The sequence below is a fragment of the Pongo pygmaeus genome, chromosome 11 (genome assembly GCF_028885625.2).
Source record: "Pongo pygmaeus isolate AG05252 chromosome 11, NHGRI_mPonPyg2-v2.0_pri, whole genome shotgun sequence".
Taxonomy (NCBI): Eukaryota; Metazoa; Chordata; class Mammalia; order Primates; family Hominidae; genus Pongo; species Pongo pygmaeus.
Genome location: NC_072384.2, coordinates 142,899,808 through 142,921,727, shown reverse-complemented (window position 1 = coordinate 142,921,727; position 21,920 = coordinate 142,899,808). Strand labels below are relative to the sequence as shown.

At 47.1% G+C, this 21,920-nt stretch overlaps 1 protein-coding gene across 1 annotated transcript in view; it reads left to right on the top strand.

Annotated features, from left to right (window-relative positions):
* Positions 1-19,665, top strand: part of LOC129031637 (contactin-associated protein-like 4) — a 207,029-nt gene extending 187,364 nt beyond the window's left edge. Inside the window, 7 exon segments of the mRNA XM_054478145.2 lie at positions 776-1,015; positions 6,898-7,122; positions 8,688-8,821; positions 9,960-10,047; positions 17,165-17,488; positions 17,612-17,683; positions 18,588-19,665. Of these exon segments, the coding sequence (XP_054334120.1) occupies positions 776-1,015; positions 6,898-7,122; positions 8,688-8,821; positions 9,960-10,047; positions 17,165-17,460 (983 nt within the window). The 3' untranslated portion in view covers positions 17,461-17,488; positions 17,612-17,683; positions 18,588-19,665.
* Positions 19,666-21,920: the final 2,255 nt, after the last annotated feature.

Here is a 21,920-nt window from a genome sequence, read left to right as displayed (position 1 = left end):
GCTCCCCAGCCCTCTGCTCCCCACCCCTCTGCTCCTCAGCCCTCTGCTCCCCAGCCCTCTACTCCCCACCCCTCTGCTCCCCAGCCCTCTACTCCCCAGCTCTCTGCTCCCCACCCCTCTGCTCCCCAGCCCTCTGCTCCCCAGCTCTCTGCTCCCCAGCCCTCTGCCAGAAGCTGAGTGCCACTGTCCTCTCTGGCTCTCACCACCTCCCTCCTATCCTGGGAACCCCTCCAGGCAGACGCCTGTGGCTTCCATCTTTATCCCCTCGTCTCCCAGGGATCCTTGACATTTGCATCTCATGTGCAGCATCTTCAGAACTATTGTTTTTTTGTGTGCTTAGCTGCTTTTTACATTGTTTTTAAAGTGGGAGAGTAAACCTAGTCCTTGTCACTCTGTCTTTGTCAGACATCCACAGAAGTTTGTTTTCAATGATGTGAAAAAATTATCACATTTCAGCTAATCATATCAATGTACACTACATCACGTTACAGTTATTGCAGTAATATTGGTGTTTTCTTAAATTTTGTCCTTCATTCTAATGAGACTAACTTAAAAATAATTCCTTAGTTAATTAAGATGGAATCTGTTTAGAATAAAATGAACCAAACTCAACTTTTCTCAAGAAAGGAATACTTTTTCAGTGTTCCTGGAGATTCCTCAAATTTATGTTTCTAAATTTATGTTTGTTCCTAAAGCTTTTGAAAGTCGTGACACTTACACGTCCCATGAAGCCCCCAGGCGACGTCACTGGCTGTGTTCTGTGCTTCTGTTTCAGGTGGCACGGCCGCGAGGCAGAGGGGCTTCCTGGGCTGCATTCGGACGCTGCAGGTGAATGGGAGGATCCTGGACCTGGAGGGAAGGGCGAAGGTCACGCCCGGCGTAGAGCCTGGGTGCCCCGGGCACTGCAGCACCTACGGACGCTTGTGTCTCCATGGGGGGCGGTGCCGCGAGAGGCGCCAGGGCTTCTCCTGCGACTGCGAGCTCTCTGCATACACGGGGCCCTTCTGCTCCAGCGGTGAGTGCCAACGGGGACCGGGGCCAAAAGCAGCATGTGGGCCATGTGGACATTTAAGATTTAATACACGTTTTCTGTGTAGCTACTTCATAAAAGTATCTCAATTGCTAACTTCCTGTGGTAAATCACTATTTTACAGCCAATCTTTTTTTTATTAGAAGGAAATGTGACTCTACTGTAAAATTCAGTGTTGATCCCGTGGTCGTCTTGAAATACTATCTGCATTTTATCTTTTTCTAACTTATGCGTATGTTTTCAGATCATGTGTTATTAAAAATCTCTCCCATGTGGCCCTTGACTGTTTCAAAACTACTTCAGGCGACATTATTATTTAAGGTAATACATTCCAGTGTCACAAGAAGAATGCTTTCCAAAAATATATTTTACTAGTATAATAACTACATTTTCCATTAAATATCAAAACAACTAAAACAGCCATTTAAATATCTTGCTCTGGGATTTGTTGATAATCTCTTGACACAGTCAGAGTGATAGGATATTTTTCAGCCTCCCTCACCTACGAAGTTACAAGCCATGCTTCACAAAGATAGAAGGAGCCTGTTGTAAGATGGACATGATTCTGGGAATGTTTTGATGTGTTTCATGCACCCGTGGGCACACACAGAAAACACCATGAAACAAACCCAGCGCTTTTACTCAGGAATCTTTGTGCAGCATCATTCACTGGGCTTTGGAGTATAAGCTTGGATGCAAAATTGGATCAGCTGTTGATTTTCAAAAGAATTAACTGCCTAGAAATAGTGACAACACAATTATATGTTATACTTCAAGAAAACTCTGTGATGACAAACCAAGTCATCTCTCACCATTTCAAGACACAGGGGAAATCCAGTTGTTCCAAAATAAAAACCTCAGATGATGTCAGCACAGGGGGCTGGTGGCACAAGCGTCCCCTCAAGAGCCAAGGGCACCAGAGCAGCTACACATTGGGAAAGGCAGGTCATTGGAAGCAAAGGAAGAGCAGAATGAATGAGTCTCCAAGTGTTAATGCAATCTGTGCCCAAATCGTCACCTGATCCCCAAGCTACACAGCCTCAGGAAGACCTTCAAGGGCCGCCAGGACAGCAGGGATCAGTGGAGGCCAACCCTGGGGGAGACAAACTCGCAGGTGTATCCAGGCATGTGAACCACCCACCAGGTCAACAGCAGAGCAAAGATGCAGAGGCAGCAAGGGCAAGCAGAAGGAAGGGCACTTGCAGCGAGGCTTTTGCAGTGTCCAGCTTTCAGTAACATACACCAGACATGCAGACAATCAAGAAATGATACTCCACATACATGGCGAAAATGCGGTTACTGAGAACTGACTCTGAATGGCCCGTTTTTCTCACTGTTTCAGCAAAGACATTGAGTAGATGTTATATATTACTCCAAGAAAATAAAGTTCAGGAAAATAAAGAAAATACACTGTCAGTGAATAAGCTGATATGGAACTTCAACAGAGCAATGGAAACCATTTTAAAAACAGATGGAAATGTAGGAGCTGAAAGATACAATTACTGAAATTAAAGAACCAATTGTATATTCCTACATGGGCTCAACAGAAGAAAGAATCGGTGACCTTGAAGGGCAATAAAAATCCCCCAACTGAAGACTAGAAAGATTTGGAGGGAAAGTGAAGAGAGCCTTGGAGTCTCGTGTGACCACATCAATAATTAAATAATTTAATTTTAAACAATCCACACGTCAAAGAGCTCATAAATGAAACTAGAAAATATTTAAATTGACCGATAATAAAAATAACACTACATTAAAATATAACTTGTCACAGCTTCAGCAGTATTTAGAGGAAAATTTATGACTTTAAATTATTCTATTACAAAAGTATGCAGGTATAAAATTAATAATATAAGTTTCTAATTTAGGAATTTAGATAAAGAAAACCAAAATAAACCCAAAGAAATTAAAAGAGAAAAAGATGAAGTAGAAATAAATGAAATAGAATACAGACAAACAAAGGAAGAGATACCTGTAATTTAAAGTTGGTTTATGGAGGAGATCAATAAAATTGATAAATTTCTACTAAGACACTCAGGAAAAGGGGAAATTTCTACTAAGACACTCAGGAAAATTGCGAATGTCAGGAAAAAAGTTATGATGTCATGGCAGAGGCTACAAACTCCAGAATAACCATGGAATATCATGGACAGCATCATAACAATAAATGTCACAACTTAGATTAAATGGGCGCATTCCTTTAAAAGCACAAATTATAAAACTGACCCACAAAGGGTGAATAACTTGTAACCACTAATAATTAAATTTCTAAGTAAAGACCTTCCCACCATAAAAATCTCAGGTTCAGATAATTAATTACTAATTTCTAGAGAATATTTAAGAAAACAACAATACCAGTCTGACACAAGCTGTTTAAGCATAGAAAGGAGGAGAGGATACGTTCCAGCACCATTTCTAAGCCAGCTAAAGATCTGATGTTAAAATCTAATAAAAACTACAAGAAACAAAACAAACAAAAAAACCATAGAAATATTCTTCATGAATACTGACACAAAAATGCTTAACAAAATATTAGCAAAGCAAATCAAATAATATGGAAAAAATAACACCCCGATCAAGTGGTATTAATATCAGAAGTGCAACAGTTTTAATTTTCAAAAATATTTCAAGGAGAGTCATTATATTAACAGAATAAAATAGATAATAAGTTCAATATATGTGGAAAGCACATTTGACAAAGTACAGTATAACAGCTACGAATATAAGGCAAATTTCATAGCTCCAGAGAGAACATCTAACATCCTTTTACTAAAATACTTACTGGTGAAAGAAAGAATGCTTTCCCCTAAAATGGAGAAAAAAGCAAAGATCTCTATTCCCACCATGTCTTTTCAACATGCTGGAAGTCTTAGCCAGTGCAATAAGACAAGAAAAAGAATAAAAAGCCACACATTGGAAAGAAAACATAAAATTCTCTTTAGTCATAGGACATATAATCATCTAAATAGAAAGTCATAAGGAATATACAAAAACCTACTACAACTAAAAGTCATAGAAAACAGTATACAAAAATTAATTGAATTTCTATGTACTATTACAAACAATGTGACAAATTTCAAAATAAAATTCTATTTAAAATACAATAAAAAGTATATTTACAGATAAACGGAACAAAATAAGTATAAGACCTCTACAGTGGAAACTGCTAAAATAAATGAACATCTAAGTAAATGAGGACTATAATGTGTGGATGAACTGGAAGACTCGGTGTTATTACTATGTCATTTCTTCCAAAGCTGATCTATAAATTGAGTGTTCCGATCAAAATTTTAGCCTAATTGTCCAGCTAATTCTAATTTTAAATGGAAATACATGGGGGTGGTGATTTTGCAAGGAGACAGAAAATCCATACATGTATACACAGATATAGATATAGACCTAGATATAGATACAGATATTCAATAGATTTTTCATTAAAGTGTTAAGGGCATGCGAAGGGGAAAAAGGAAGTGTTTTAAGCTGTGGTTCTGGAACAACAGGATAGCCAAATGGAAAAAATATACATAACGTGACCCCTAACCCATACCACATACAAATATTAACTTGACATGGGTAATAGACACAAATGTAAAAGCTGAAGTTATAAAAACTCTAGTAGAAAACCAAGGAGAACATATTTGTCACCCTGAGGTAGGAAAGTTTCCTAGAATACAAAAAAAAATCATAACAAATTGAATTTTATCAAAGTTAATGACTTTCACTCATCAAAAAACTACTATGATACAACTATTAAAGTACTCACATTATGGGTATCTACTGAAAGACTTAGGTCCGGAATGAGTAAATTTTACAGCCCAATAACAACTCCACCAAAGAAAAGCTACAGATGGCAAATGAGCACCTGAGCAGATGCTCAATGTGATCATCACAAGGGAAATGCAGATTAAACTCACATTTAGACAGCACTGCACAAGCATTTGAATGGCTACACTTGTGCAGACTGATGCTGCCAAGTATAGGCACTGATGCAGAGGAACTGGAATTCCAACACACACTTGGTAGGAGGGTAAACGTTAGTGACTTCGGAGAACTCTTGGGCAGCTTCTGAAACATCACATGATTCTGCTATCCGTGATTTTTAAGTGTTCATACAAGACAAATGAAAATGTAGAGGCACCTGAAGTTGCATGCAAACGCCCACGGCAGATTGATTCATCATCTCCAAACCTGGAAGCAACGTGAACATTGGGAAGGTTGAAGGGGCGAGCAGGATCTGTGCCACGTCCGGTGAGGTCCTACTCTTCCACAACATGGATGAACGTAGAATCCTTACATTCAGTGAAAGAAGTCAGGCAAAAAGAAAGAGAGAGCTCCCAATGTGTGATTCCGTTTACATGAAATCCAGAAAATGCCAATCAGTGTAGAGTCACAGAAAACAAATCTGTGAGGCCTGGGCAGGAGCTTCTGGAAGGAGTCACTGCCAAGAGCACAGAGGAGAAACTTGGGGATGTTCTGAATACTGATAGTGGTGGTAATTTCATGGGTGGATACACCTCCCAAATCTCTTCCTATTTTACCCTGTAAGTGGGTATGTTTATTGTACTAATTATGTCCCATTAAAGTTAACTGAAAAGGTATTTTGTCCCTTCCACGTGAGCACAGATCTCACTTTTTAATGGCTCCATATCCACCTCTGCTAAGTGCGATCGAAATGCTTTCATGGCGGCAAGCATTACAGGAGAAGTTGATATTGTACTGTGGACAATGAAGAAGTGACCGGGGTGACCTGGGGGTGGGTTTGGGGGAGGTCACTCAGTGACCCTGCCTGGCCAGGTAGGGACCTGCTGTGGCCAGACAGATAAGAGCTGGTGCAGTGATGGAACCACCGATGCCCTCCCGTCCCCATGTACACACTGCACCTGGGGTCATGTCACTGAATGCCAAAAACACACTCATGAACTGACGTAGGAACAGCTGCACGGCCTTCTGATGCCTGGATGCGCAGATCACCACTTTCCTCTCCCAAATTCATGGTGCTGCCCTCAGCTCACCATACATTCGAAGAGCCCGCCTATGTGAAAGCCCAAACGAGCAAGGAAGGAATTGAACCCCCAGAAACCTGTTTCAAGCCGATCCCATAACCTCGATGACTCTCTCGATATCAGTAAAATTATTGCGTAACTTTGTCAAAGTTAATTTATAGGTTACGTGCTGTATGTCTTAATAGCTCATCCTACTCAATTAGGCCTTCAAGATTCCACATCCCCTGTTACAGAAGAGCTACTCATTTTCCATGACCACGCTCTTATAATTATTTTCGTAATTGTTCCCTGGCCGTATATATTATTTCCCCAATACTAACAACAAAACTAACTCATACTAGCACCATAGATGCCCAAGAAATCGAGACTGTGTGAACTTTTTTACCTGCCATTATCCTAATTTTAATTGCGAGTCGTCAAGTAAGTCTGACTGAAATAACTGGACATTTGTCCCTGGATCTTTGAAGGGCAAGGGGCCCTCTGAGCTCCTTCCTTTATCACTCCTGGAGAAGACTGCCACCTGCAAAGCAGAAGACAAACATGGAGGGAGATTTAAGGAAAGAAACTGAAGACCAAGCAGGTGATGGCCGGGAAGCCTGGCTTCCGCCTGAAACCAAACAGGAGTGCATTGAGCTTGAAATGGCAACATTGCCCTGAAGGATAAGCCTGTGTGATTTTAACACCGAGACTTAATAAGGACTGTCCTGAAGTCTGCAACGGTCAACTGTGATAGTCATTTCTGAGATATATGAGCACTTGTTAGACCAATTTCTACTCTTCTGTTTATTCAAATATTCTAAATATAGGTATACTTGCAATGAGCCTTCAGTCTTTAACAACTTAAAAATGTGCATATTATTTCAGAGATTTCTGCATATTTTGGAACTGGCTCCTCAGTGACTTACAATTTTCAGGAATATTATTCCCCAAGTACGAATGCCACCTCCCACGCTGCCTCATTCCAGGGAGAGACGACGTTGACCCGAGAGACAATCACATTCAGCTTCCGAACGGTGCAAGCCCCAAGCCTGCTGCTTTACGTGGACTCTTTCTACAAGGAGTACCTTTCCATCATCCTTACCAAAAACGGTGAGTGTCATTTTCACGTGAGAAAAGTAAATTATATTATTAGAACTCTAATAAGATGATGTGTTTAACACCTCTCAAATTACAAATGAGGAAAAAATTGCATGTTCTCCAAATGTCATTTTGCTTGTATGTGTTTTATTTTGTGGGACTATACAAACATTGTTGCAACAGTGTCATTTCAGTAATTGCATTAAGATCCTTCTGTAAAGTTTTTTGATAAATTTGCACATCTCATGTAAAGAGAACTCTTACTATCCCTGGAAGGTCTTCATTAGAAGTATAAGGTGTCTGGTTATATATGGAAAATATTTTCACCTTCTTCTAAGGAAAGGGGAGAAGAATTGAGGTGGCGGGAGCCCGGCAAAGCAGGTGCACCAGAGCAGCAGTGTCCTGCCCTGTCCAGGGTCCTATGGTGGGCCCAGCCCCATCCACTTGACAATGAAAGTACAAAATCACAAGCATCAGCCAGCTCCTGCATTTCCATGGTGGGAAATAAGGCCCGGCTTTAAGCATCTTAACTGGAATGTCAGGTGCTGATTTAATATCTGGGGAAACTTTCAAAAATGTCTGGCTAACAGAATTTTAGTACCTCCCCGGTGATCATCAGAACACAGGTCTAAATCTCTTGAAGCAGGTAAAGCTGTCGGAGCTGTGGATCCACAGAAACCTTGCCTCCTGGCAAAAACATATCACAGTACCCAAGTCTCCATGTCCTGGTTACCGACGTGGATTTTGGAACTGAAACCTACTGTGTGTCAAACAAACCAACATGCTGCCATTTCAAGCGCAGCCCCAGGGTTCTGGCATCCAAAGTATGTATGGCTGGAACTTCAAACACAGTAGGAATGTATTGTCCCCAGGCTGAAACCTCGAACGCAGTAGGAATGTATCATCCCCAGGCTGAAACCTTGAACGCAGTAGGAATGTATCATCCTCAGGCTGGAAGGAACCTGGAAAGTGGTCGCCTTCTCATCCAGTAAAAAGGCAACGAGAGTGGAGTCTAGGCCAGTGTTTAATCCGTGGCCACCACCAGCTGGACTCATCACAGCCCCTCAGGAACCCAGCACCCTCACAGCAACGCATGTGTCAGGGCCGGCTGTGCGTTTCTCTTATTCAACTTTCAGAATCTTGGATGTGCACATAAAGGAGACCGGAACAGACAAACGGAAAATGATTCCAACATTTCACAAAGTTGCAACTTCAGCATTCCCTAATATCATGTTCTTTTTTGCAAAAGTGGCGTGGGCTTTAGACTCCAGCATGTGTGCGATTCAGGTGTTCACTTTTAGAAAATTAAGGGTTATAGGAAAGAGAGTTCTTGTTAACAGCAACTTTCCCTTGACCTTGAAATAGCATGATATAGCCGGGGTGGCCCCGGGCGGCACCAGGAGGCAACGCCTTTCCGGAGAGTGAGGACTGGGAACACAGGTGCATCCCAGCGGAACCCTAAACAGACTCCTGCAAAACGTTCCTCTGGAAGCACACGAATAAGAACAACTTCTCTGGAGTACGAAAGGCAGCTTTTAACATATCTCATTTTAAAAATGTTCTATTTTCCCCTTCAGGGAGTTTGCAGATCAGGTACAAGCTGGACACACATCAGGACCCTGACGTTGTTAACTTGAATTTCAAGAACATGGCGGATGGGAACCTTTACCACATGAAGATCAGCAGAGAAGAGGGGGTGGTCTTTGTCGAGGTAACGGCTCCTTCCCTGGCATGAGCCCCACTCGAGGCATCACCTAAGGCAGGATTTTCATAATGAAGCTCAGTGCCAGTCCCTGCTCTGTTTTATTCTTATGTGTCATGGACAAAAAGTCAAAATTGTGTCTGCTATTTTTTATTTTTTAGCAATGGAAATCTACCACATGCAGTATAAAATTGTGCCTACTCACATGTCTCCTTGTTTTAATTTACTAACTAGAGAAATGTCTATTTTATCATGGTAAATTATTGGAATTTTTTTTTTTTTTTTTTTTGAGACGGAGTCTCACTCTGTCACCCAGGCTGGAGTGCAGTGGCGTGATCTTGGCTTACTGCAACCTCCGCCTCCCAGGTTCAAGTGATTCTCCTGCCTCAGCCTCCCGAGTAGCTGAGATTATAGGCTTGTGCCATCATACCCGGCTAATTTTTGTATTTTTAGTAGAGATGGGGTTTTGCTATGTTGGTCAGGCTGGTCTTGAACTCCTGACCTCGTGATCCACCCATCTCGGGCTCCCAAAGTGCTGGGGTTACAGCCGTGAGCCACTGTGCATGGCTAGAACTGGAATTTTTTTTTTTTAAATAATTCTCCAGTGGGAATCCATGGGTACAAATGTTATAATAATGTAAAGAGACAGCTTATATAGAAAATGATGATGATTCACTTTTGCCTGACTAACAAAATAGAGTTGATTTGCTGCAGAGTGAGTGAAATTGTGCACTGTCTGGACTTTTGAAGGGAGTTTTGACATATTTTCTGTCTACATGGAAAGTATAATTTGGCTTCATGTTTCCGGCTTTATTTTGAGATATGTAAAAGTTCTGATCTTGAACCCAATACTTTGGGCTTTTGCATCTTTTTGTGGGTTCTGCAGATTCCCGATGGTTTGTATTGTATGGAAATAGCAAGAGCTGTGAGGAAAACAGGGAGGGCGAGGAAGGGGATATGGGGGAGGGGCATCTGCCAGATGAAAACTGTGGAGCCGGTGCCCATCGGGGTCCTGAGCTCCCAGGGCTGGTTCTGTCTCCACGGGGCACCACAGACTTTTCATCGGTTTTGCTTTGTTCTCTTTCTTCACTTCCCACCTTGTTCCTTTCGAATCAGAACCTCTCTGGTGTTTGTTTCTCCCGGGCAGGTGAACCAGAAAGCTCGGAGACAAGTGAGCCTGTCGTCCGGCACAGCATTCAAAGCCATCAAATCCTTGGTGCTGGGCAGGATTTTAGGCAAGTAGACCACCCCCCCAGGTCACAGGGCTGGCCACCAATGCCTGGGCTGTTCACCAATACAAGGGATTGGCCACCTGGTCACCAGTGAACAGGGCTGGCCCCTCGTTTCATGTCAATTACACCCCTGGTGTCAATCAAGGCAGAGATTGTACTTGTGTCTTAGTGCACACAGTCATGAGGGGCTGCAGGAAAAATGCTTCCGAGGCGATGGGTGAGGGTCACTCCACCAGGAGCTCCACGCTTCTCTCTCTGGCAGCCAAGCACAAGGGGCTGCAGTGATTTTCTCACACACCAAAGAAAAACAGTGATCAAGGCAGGCGTGCAGTTCACAGGTCACAGATCAAACAGTGCAGATTCAGAAACCCTGACTGGATGACGTTTGAGGAAAAATGTAGAAAGCACATGTTTGCTGCCCTTCAGTTCAGGCCAGTGGCGCAGGCCCCACTCGGCTTTGCTGGCAGGTGCGGGCATTTCTGAACGACCTGAGTCTCATCACACTGCCAATCACACGGGGCATAGCACAGGACAGGCGGGCAGGGCCATCGCGGGTCACATGCCACAGCTCCCTTCCCATTTCCACGCTGCACGGTGAAAAGGCTGGCACATTGTCTTAAAGTTTGCTTTTTTAAAAAATAAATGAGCTATAAACATCATGGATACTTACATATCACTTGGGGAGGATAGTTTTGAGGTTTGTTTCATATTTCTGATCTTATATTGGCACTAGTGTGATACATTTTGTCTAAGACAATGATGTTTTAATCTTTTCAGTTATTTGTACCTATATTCTTACTCATTCATATTCTTCCTCAGACATAAGCTGAAAATCCTGAGTGTATGAGGAGACACTTGGGCAGCTGATACAATCTCTGAAAAGCATGATAACGAGGTTTCCAACTCTATTAATGCCCATATATTTTCAAACACCACATTGGGCATTTAAGCGAGACATCGCCATTCTTCAATCATGGACAGTCATGACCTGCCACGCTCCACCAGGTTGCCGTGTTGGGTAGAGGAAAAGTATGTGAAAGGCACTGCTTGTATGTTGCCTAATTGAATATTCAAAGTAGGTCTTGTGATGTCACACACACACAACACACACAACTCTGATGACTGCCACAGTGATTAGCTGCTTTCAGGAAAAACATGGAATAACAAAGTTGATTTAAAGTGTTGAATCTGCTTTGAGAACATGCTTTAGAGTTTGATTAAAACTCCAGCCCCTGATAATTTAGTAACAGATGCACGGATTGCACACTGAATCCTGTCCTGTGATTACGAGTTTTATTCTTAAGCCACACTTGGATACACAGAGGCCCAACCCTCCCTTGAGAAAATGGCAGCAGCAGCACCAACAAAACGGGGTTTGTATTCCATATTGACAGCTCAGCTAATTCGATTGATCAGCCAATACCTGCCAATGTCCTGAGTGGTGAGGCCATGTCAGTGGACGAGCAGGCAAGGACCCTTGAGGAGCTCTTGTCCCAGGAGCAGGGTCATGTCACACAGAAGTGAGCGTGAAGCACTGTCCCCAGGGCAGACTGTAGCGTCACGAGGGGGTGAGAGGTGAGCTCCCCGAGCCTGGGCATGTGACCCAGGGACTCGGGAGCAGGAGGCCTACCAGCGGGGCTGGAGGGAGTGAGGTGGCCTGACGCGGGGTGCAGATCACACAGGCCTTACAGGCATTAAGACTACTACAGGGATGCAGACTTTATTCCTGTGAAATATGCGGCCATTGATGGGCAAGGACTGACTTTTATTGTGAGGCTGCCCCGGCCGCTGCGGTGGGAAGGGGGCCTCAGAGTCCAGTCAGGGGCCGCTCGGTCATCCAGGCAACGACGATGCCCTTGACCCGCGTGTGCAGCAGAGAGTGAGAACCTGTGCAGGACCCCCCGATGCGATGGTCACGGAGCCCAGGACACCCCGATGCGGAGGACACAGAGCCCAGGACACCCCGTTGTGGAGGACACAGAGCCCAGGACACCCCGATGCGGAGGACACAGAGCCCAGGACACCCCGATGCGGAGGACACAGAGCCCAGGACACCCCGATGCGGAGGACACAGAGCCCAAGACCCCACGATGCAATGGACACGGAGCCCAGGACTCCCCGATGCAAGGGACACGGAGCCCAGGACCCCCCGATGCAAGGGACACAGAGCCCAGGACACCCCGATACGGAGGACACAGAGCCCAGGACCCCACGATGCAATGGACACGGAGCCCAGGACCCCCCCCGATGCAAGGGACATGGAGCCCAGGACCCCCCAATGCAAGGGACACAGAGCCCAGGACACCCCGATACGGAGGACACAGAGCCCAGGACCCCCCGATACGGAGGACACAGAGCCCAGGACCCCCCGATGCGATGGACACGGAGCCCAGGACACCCTGATACGGAGGACACGGAGCCCAGGACCCCCTGATGCAAGGGACATGGAGCCCAGGACCCCCCGATGTGGTAGACACAGAGCCCAGGACCCCCCGATGCGGTAGACACGGAGCCAGGACCCCCCGATGAGGAGGACACGGAGCCCAGGACACCCCAATATGGAGGACATGGAGCCCAGGACCCCCCGATGCAAGGGACACGGAGCCCTGGACCCCCCGATGCGGTAGACACAGAGCCCAGGACCCCCGATGCGGAGGACACGGAGCCCAGGACCCCCGATGCAGTGGACATGGAGCCCAGGACCCCCCGATACGGTGGACACGGAGCCCAGGACACCCCGATACAAAGGACACGGAGCCCAGGACACCCCGATGCGGTAGACATGGAGCCCAGGACCCCCCGATGTGGTAGACACGGAGCCCAGGACCCCCCGATGCGGTAGACACGGAGCCCAGGACCCCCCGATGTGATGGACATGGAGCCCAGGACCCCCCAATGCAATGGTCATGGAGCCCAGGACCCCCCGATGTGGAGGACACAGAGCCCAGGACCCCCGATATGGAGGACACAGAGCCCAGGACCCCCCAATACAGAGGACACAGAGCCCAGGACCCCCCGATACAGAGAACACGGAGCCCAGGACCCCCCCTATGCGATGGACACGGAGCCCAGGACCCCTGATGTGGAGGACACAGAGCCCAGGACCCCCCGATGTGGAGGACACAGAGCTCAGGACACCCCGATACAGAGGACACAGAGCCCAGGACACCCCAATGTGGTGGACACAGAGCCCAGGACCCCCCCATGTGGTAAACAGGGAGCCCAGGACTCCCTGATGCAAGGGACATGGAGCCCAGGACCCCCCGATGTGGTAGACATGGAGCCCAGGACCCCCCAGTGTGGTAGACGTGGAGCCCAGGACCCCCCCGATGCAAGGGACACAGAGCCCAGGACCCCTGGATGCAGTAGACACGGAGCCCAGGACCCCCCGATGCGGTGGACACAGAGCCCAGGACCCCCCAGTGGGATGGACACGGAGCCCAGGGCCCTGCCCTCACCAGCAGCAGCCCGGCCAAGGGCAGAGCCGCCTCTGGGGGTCAGAACTGAGAGGTCTTTCAGTCACCGAGAGCTGAAGCAGGCGTGGAGTCGGGCTGAGGTCTGGGCGGGGACACGTCAGGGCATCCCAGGTGTGTACCTGGTGGGGAGATATTTATCACTCACAGTCCTCTGTGCAGTGAGAAGCAAGGCCACATTTACAACTTTGGCTATGTTGTTTCAGCATATATGACTTTCATTTTCTCCCTAATAATGGCATATATTTTATTCCATCTTTGAAACTATGGCACAGAAAATTTTTGAAAAGTCCTAAAAAATCAAAAGCCATAGAATTGTCCCAGCCTCCCCTGCTCCCTGGACACTCCAGCTATGGGGCCACTGGGATGCCTTAGATCCTGCAGTGGGGGCACCTCCAGGGGAATGGGAGGGTGGCCTCCCCAGAAAAGAGCCCAAGCCAGGCAGACGTAGCCCGATTTTTGTCCTCTGCCAAGCTCTTCCCTCTGCCCCACACCTGGGAGTCACAGGTGTCCCAGCTCTGCACCCACAGGCCAGGCTGCCTTTTCACTGACTAGAGTCATTCTGGGAATTCGGGAAGAGACCGTCTTTCTCCAGGGAGTTGGCTGATCATTCATTGAGACACACATATTGATTAAGTGCTTCTCAGTTCAGTAAATGATGAATGGCGTGGCCTAAACATGAACAAATCCCTGACCTCACAGATGCCACAGTCTAAGCAGTAAGATAAAACACACGCAGCTTCACAAAGGTAAGAAGCATTGCACCTTATTTAAAAAGTTCACAGGAGGATTTCTTAAAAAAATACAACTTAGATTCAAATTTCATGTCCAAGTGATTGATGAAACACCTCTGTGAAGTAACAGGCAATATACTGTATAACCGACAAAGAAAATGAACCACATCGTATGAGTGTAATGAATGAATAAAAATGCAAGTATAAAATTAATTTTATATATACCTGTATTCCCTCCAATTAAATGAGTAAAGAACATTAGAGTGAGTTTGAATGTATTGATATTTTTATGCAAGAATTTTATATTCACTGGTGTATTATTCAGACTTGAAAATGTAAGTTTGAAGTTAAAGTTGAGCTGTAAATTTTATAGCTTGAGGCAATTGGATTTCATGAAATTTTAAATAAAAATTCATTTACCATACAGCTAGGGCATGGATTTTGACCAAGTTCTAATGACACTTCTCATGTTTTGATAGTTTTATTTTAAGATGTGTTCTGCCATAAGCCTAATAAACCTCCAAACCATTTTGTAAGCCCAATAAAACTCCAGCCTTATGTTCCGGGTTAGAGGGGTGTATGAAGTGCCTCCTCACCTAAGCCTGCTGAGGTCTGCCGAGAAGACAGTCAGTCATTTTCAGGGATGTGTTCAACATGGAGGTTGGAGGCCGGCACTCACTCCTTCCTGGGAGCCGTGGTTTGAGCTCCATTCTTTCCCTAGGCCAGCCCTCGCGAGCATCTCCCATGTGGATTCCACAGCCAGTGCCCCTGCCAAGGACCCCTGCTCTCCCTCTGGGAGCCTGCAGTGCAGGCTGGGCATGGTGGGGCTGTGGCTGCAGGTGTGTGAAGATGTGGCTTGTCCAGCTCCTCACACAGCACAGCTGATATGGTTTGGCTGTGTTCCCATCCAAATCTTATCTTGAATAGTAGCTCCCATGATCCCCACATGTCGTGAGAGGGACCTGGTGGGAGGTAATTGGATCATGGGGGCGGGTTTTCCCATGCTGTTCTCGTGATAGTGAATAAGTCTCATGAGATCTGATGGTTTTATAAAGGGCAGTTCCCCTGCACACTCTCTCTTGCCTGCCGCCATGTAAGACCTGCCTTTGCTCCTCCCTTGCTTTCTGCCATGATTGTGAGGCCTCCCCAGCCATGTGGAACTGTGAATCCATTAGACCTCTTTCCTTTATAAATCACCCAGTCTCAGGTATGTCTTTATTAGCAGTGTGAGAACAGACTAGCCCAGGGTCATGGTCTGAAATGCATGTTTGTGTTACCACTTGGGAGGGTCTCAGCCACTGGTGCCTGTTCTGGTTCTGTCTTCTCTGATTCTGTATGATGGCCACAGAGTGAGCTTCCTTTAAACCTAAACTCTTCCAGCTTTAACTCTTATCAGGAATACATGCCTCAAAAAGGGATGCTCATAAAGCACCCCACCCTGCTCAGGTGCTGCAGCTTCTGAGGCTGAAGAATTCTGTGCGATTAGGACTCTGTTGATTCTGTGAAGGAACAAAAATCAGTTCTAATAAATAAACTTCTGAAGTGAGGGGAACTTCCAAGGTGAAGCAATAAATAGGGATGATATTTGGAGGTGAGGCCTTGAGGAGGTGATTAGGTTTCCTGATTGGCATTAGTGACTTTTCAGGAAGACAGAGGAGTTCTCCCTTCTTCCTCCTCTCTTCTTGGGCATCTGAGGATACAAGAGGAAGACTGCCAACCACAATCCAGGAAGGGAGCCCTTGCCGGAGACCAAATCTGCCCACATCTCATTCTCAGACTTCTAGCCTCCAGATCTGTAAGAAATGAATGTTTGTTGTTTAAGTCACCTGGTCTGTGTGTTGTGACAGCAGCAGGGCTGACTGAGACCCCAATGTGTACGGGGTACAGGGGATCCAGGAGTCCCAGGTGGCATTCATGGAAATGCCTGAGCACAGCTGATAAATATATAAACTCCACAATCATAGAGGAAGCCATACAGATTGTCATGCAGAAACAAAACATTATGAGACAAAAGCATCGGGCTGACACCAGACATCTCTGCAACAATGGAGGGAAAGGCATTATTGTGAAGGAAGGTGGCGCGATGAGGACAGAAAGTGGCATGATGATGACGGAAGGTGGTGTGATGATGAAGATGGTGTGATGACAAAGGAAGATGGCGTGATGCTCCTGAGGGCATCAAGTTTGGGTCCTCAGCCAATGACTGAAACCCCGCCACACCCCAGTAGCAAATGCTGGAGAAACTGCTCTGATCAATTACAGCCAAACTGGAGCAGAAATGAACAGGGGAAGGAGGACACATGTGAGGAGGGGATCTCTCTGTCCCTGTTGGCGCACACACTCACTTCTGCGTAGTTCAGCCTGAGTGGCTGTGAATACCCGGATACCTGGCTTGGAAACAGGCGCTATGAGTAAATGCGGGTCCACAGTGTGCTCTGATCCGCTGCACGCCCAGAAGGCTGAGGGACTGTTGGCTGAACGTCACTAAATTCTAGTTAAATTCTAAAATAGTTAAGGTTCAAAAACACAAACCATAATGTTAGTGTTCATGAAACAGGCCAATAAATATGTACTAATGTAATTTTTTAATGTGATGTAAATTTAACAGTATTAATCCATTATTTTGTACACAGTATGATTTTATTTTATTTTTAGCAGCATAATTATAAATCTAAACTTTAGGATTTTTTTCACAGATTGGTTTATTTCCTTGCTATTGTTGGTATTCAGTTTATTTGGTGATTAACTGAGAATTATTTTTTGGGAGAGGGTAAAGGCCGAAGCTATTGCTCTGGCGTTCAGCCGCTGTCCAGGCATCCCTGTTTTGTACCCGGGTACCCAAGGCCCATGACGCGCCCCCACACACGCGCCCCCACGCACGCGCGCCTGCTAACCTCTCCCTCTGTCCCGCAGAGCCCGGCGAGCACGTGGACGCGGACACGGCGCGGGCCGGCGCGCGGGGCTTCTCCGGCTGCCTCTCGGCGCTGCAGTTCCAGCGCGTGGCTCCGCTGAAGGCTGCGCTGCTTCCCGGGCGCTCCGGGCTCGCGTCGGTGCGGGGCCCCGTGGCCAGGTCAGGCTGCGGAGCCAGGGCCAGGGAGGACGCGGCGTGGGAACTCACCCACGCTCGAGCACCGCGGACCCAGACAAGGAGCCCCGGGCGGGGGCTCGGGTCACAGTGGGAGGCCCGGGGAGACGCCTGCGGCTCCTGAAACCTCAGCCTTCCGCTCTCTTGCCCAGGTATTTTAAATATGGCAGATGATATCCAGTCTCACTGTGGCTGACAATTTTAAAGTTGAAACGACACAAATTCCAGTTTCCCGAGAATGTCTCACCGTTGCCTACCCTGCTTTTTCCCTGCAGAATATCCTGGTCCTGTGGATGAGGGCGAACCCATAGCTGGCGAGACGAGGGGAGACTCCGCAGTTATTGGAGGTGATTGTGCCGCAAAATTGAGACCCACAGGCACTGGGTTTTGTTTAGTCGTTTCTTTGTTGTGGGATGGAGTCTCTGTCACCCAGGCTGGAGTGCAGTAGCGCGATCTCGGCTCACTGCAACCTCCGCCTCTTGGGTTCAAACGATTCTCCTGCCTCAGCCTCTGGAGTAACTGGGATTACAGGCAGGTGCCATGACATCCAGCTAATTTTTATATTTTTAGTAGAGATAGGGTTTCACCATGTTGGCCAGGCTGGTCTTGAGCTCCTGACCTCGTGATCCATCTGCCTCGGCCTCCCAAAGTGCTGGGATTACAGGCGTGGCATTGGTTTTAATCAGATAATTTCAAATAATGTAGATCCCATAAACTCCATAGTTCATATATTCCTACAGTAAACTTAGCAGCAGGAACCATTCGAGCATGTCCACATTTGTGTGCGGACTGACTCACGTATGAACAGGTTCAATCACATATTGCTGTGACTCACTAGGCCCTGCCCAGGTTATTGAAAAGCCGTCCTGAAGGCATGATGTGGTGCGTCCTGTACTCTAAAAGCTACTCGAGTCTCTGCTTGTGAGTGTGCAGTGCATGAGGTCTGGGAGACAAACGTGTGTTTTCTTCTGGAAGCTTCCAATGACTCTCGTAATAAGACTCATAGAGTAAATGCATAAAACAGCACTACACCCAGCAGATTGCTAGACTGAAAAGTCAACTAAATGTTAGGATTCTACCTGACCTAGAATCCTTGAAATTGTGATGTTTCCAGTTTAGAATAAAGCATAGGCTTGGTGAACGCAGAGAGTGATTTTGCTTCAGCTCTGGGCAGTGCAGTCAGCCTTGTGTGCGTTGGGCATGGTGCCGGCAAACACATCCTGACTCTGGGGTTCTCTTCTGCTGCCTCAGGTGTGATCGCCGTTGTGGTGTTCTTTCTACTCTGTCTGGCTGCCATTGCCGTCAGCCTGTATCAGCAGAAGAACTTGTACACACCCAAGGAGGCACCGCCAGAGAGCCACGGCACCAGTGAGACGGTGCTCCAATGCGAGGTCAGCGTGCAGAACGCAGCGCGGGGGACCCAGAAGGAGCACTTCCTCTGAGCGGGAACGAGGGGCAGCACTTCAGTGAGGTGACTCATCACTTCATCCGGGGCTCTCCATGGCCAGAAATGACCTTTGCAAATGCGACAGGCTTCAAGGCAGTCAGGCTGCACAGATGCCCTCTCGGAGGGCCCGGGGCTTTGTCCCGAGACATTGTCCTTTACCCTCCTTCATGCCCTTCACATCACCATGAGTTAGACAGCTTCATAATCCGGGTTAGTTTCCCATCCCCTGATGTGATTTACACTGACGTTTAACTTGCTTAGCAACTGTGAGTTTTGTAAGGGAAAGAGTTCTCTGCCAAAGTCGGACCTGCAGCTCCATTTGATCTGCACACACAGGCTGCCTTTAGTCATTGCTGTTGGTTTCCACAGAACTGAGCTTCCTCTTGACCGTGTCTGTTGAATTTTTAGGTCTTCTTGCAAGCCATAGACAAGGGGACAAAAATGAACAGCCTGCCTGCCTTGCTGTCTGCTGGCCAATGCAAAGTGTTATTCCTCTGTTGAGATTTTTATTTTTCGGTTTGTTTGCATTGCTTTTGTTTAGTTTTTCATGTTCAAATGTTCATGATGAATATGGAAATGTCTGGTACTAACTTCCAGTCTTCAGCTGTGAAACTGAAAATCCACAGGGAGCAACACTCTGGAGTTAACCGCGCACTCTGTTTGCTCTGTTTTCTTCTAATGTCACTGAGGCCGGTACTGATGGTTTGTTACAGACTCTCAGCCGTGCCCTGACTCATGCTGACCTCACAAAGGTTTCTGCTTTCTCTTTTTCAAACTAAGGTTGAAGAGCAGGTAGAACCACAAATTCTTAATAATGAAATGTATTTTTATTTGCATCTGCAATACCTGAATGATACATACTAGTAAATTTATTTCCCTAAACTCTTGGGTGATTATGTGGGTTTTCTTTGTAGCGATAAAATGCTCCTGTCTTTTGCCACGTGTTCACTTGATGCTCCCTGGGGCTCTCATGACTTTCCTTGCTGTCCTGGCACACGACTGCAAGCAGCTCCACTCCCAAGTGTTTGAAGCGTCTCTGGCTGTATCGTGCCTCCTTTTCTGAGGTTGGATCTGCTTCAGGCTCGGACCGCAGTATGCCTTGCTGGCCGTCACAATGCCCTGCGTATGTTGGACTTTCAGCTGCAGTCCTGTGCTCACCAGGACCACCAGGATAATCTCAAAATCCATGATTCTGGCCTCGGTTCCAGGATGTGGAGGTCCATTTCTCAGACTTTCCAAAACCAGGGCGTGAGGTCTGTGTCTTCTTAGTGTGCAGACCAGGAGAACAGCTGGTGGGAGGTTCACCTACCACCCTCTATCCCGCACTGAATTTCAAATCTCTGATCAATGAATCATCACACGGAGCCCCCATTAAGGTCCCATAAAACCAACTCGGAAAAGACCTGTCCTCTGGCCACCACCCTGTGTGTCCACCTCGGGGACAGGTGGGGAAGCCTGGCCTCCGTCCTTTGGCACCCAACCTGTGTGTCCACATCGAGAACAGGTGGGGAAGCCTGGCCTCCGTCTTCTGGCACCCACCCTGTGTGTCCACACTCGGGATAAATGGGGAAGCCTGGCCTCGGTCCTCTGGTCACCACCCTGTGTGTCCACATCGGGGACAGGTGGGGAAGCCTGGCCTCTGTCCTCTGGTCACCACCCTGTGTGTCCACATCAGGGACAGGTGGGGAAGCCTGGCCTCTATCCTCTGGGCACCCGCCCTGTGTGTCCACATCGGGGACAGGTGGGGAAGCCTGGCCTCTGTCCTCTGGTCACCACCCTGTGTGTCCACATCAGGGACAGGTGGGGAAGCCTGGCCTCTATCCTCTGGGCACCCGCCCTGTGTGTCCACATTGGGGACAGGTGGGGAAGCCTGGCCTCTATCCTCTGGGCACCCGCCCTGTCTGTCTGCCTCAGGAAGAGGTGGGGAAGCCTGGTGAACTTTTTCAATTTTTCATGCCCTCATATGGGTTTTCCTTTAGAAATATAAAGAAGTTAAAAATTCCTGAGTAGGTAGTTATTGAAGTTGACGTTTTGTTATCTCTGTCCCAGAATCTCAGGTGACTGGGTCTTGTGACCATCTGGTTCATTGGTAAACTGTCCCTGGGGCAATGCAATGTCTCTGTAACTGGCAATTGGCACTGCCCCAAATTAAAACAAATGAGACAGAGGTTGAGAAGGCCCCAGGGAGCCTTTATGAAATCAGGGAAAGCTAGTTACTCATCTAACTGTGCCCACGTTGAATTGAAGCATTCCCACAGACAATCTTCATTTTCCTTTCTTTGAAAAATATTGTGTTTCCTGTAATATTTTGTGAACACTTGGTTTGAAGTGTGGCTTCTCCCCAAGTGTCGGGGCTGATGGACACTTGGAGCCCTCGGGAGCAGTGCACACAGTCACTGGGTAAAGGCTATGGCCATGAAGCCCCACAGGTCTATGCTGCATTTGCCAGGCTGACTCACCCCACCCCTCCGGGGCTGCTCAGAGGACCCCCTCCTTCTGGCCTTCCACGAGCATCGCAGGACCACATAGCCTCCCAACAGAGGATGAGGATTAAGGAGACTTTCTCCTATGACGGCATGAGACATTGAAAAAGTTTTACCGTACAAAATGCTTTTAAATACATGTCAGCTGTTTTTGAGCAGAATTCAGGTACTGAGAACTTAAGCTCTCAGTGCCTGAAAATATAATTGGGACAGACAAACCAGCAGCAGCCAGAACCCCCATCTTCCTCCCCCAGGTGCAGAGAGGAGAATCCCCCAGGCAGGACCACAGAGGTCCCTGGATCCCCACTGCTTACCAGAGTAAAGCCAGAGTGCTCCTGTGTCCTGGGGGGCTGCAGAGATGGGGCCCTGCTCAGACATGAGAGGTGCAGGGGTGGCTCCTTCCACCCTCTCCTCACTCACATCTTTAGCCTGAGCAGCCGGTGAGTGGGTCTTGGATAGCAAGCGCAGGTTGTCAGATGACACCATTTCAATCCCAGTGGTTATTCCAGTTCCATACCTGGAGAAACACTGACACAATGTTCTGGCACCTGACATGCAATCACTGATCTAGAATGTGCATTTTCTTTTACACCAACTTCATCAGAACTGTCTTTGGGAATTGTGAAGTACCTCCAAAAATCCCCTCTTTCATGA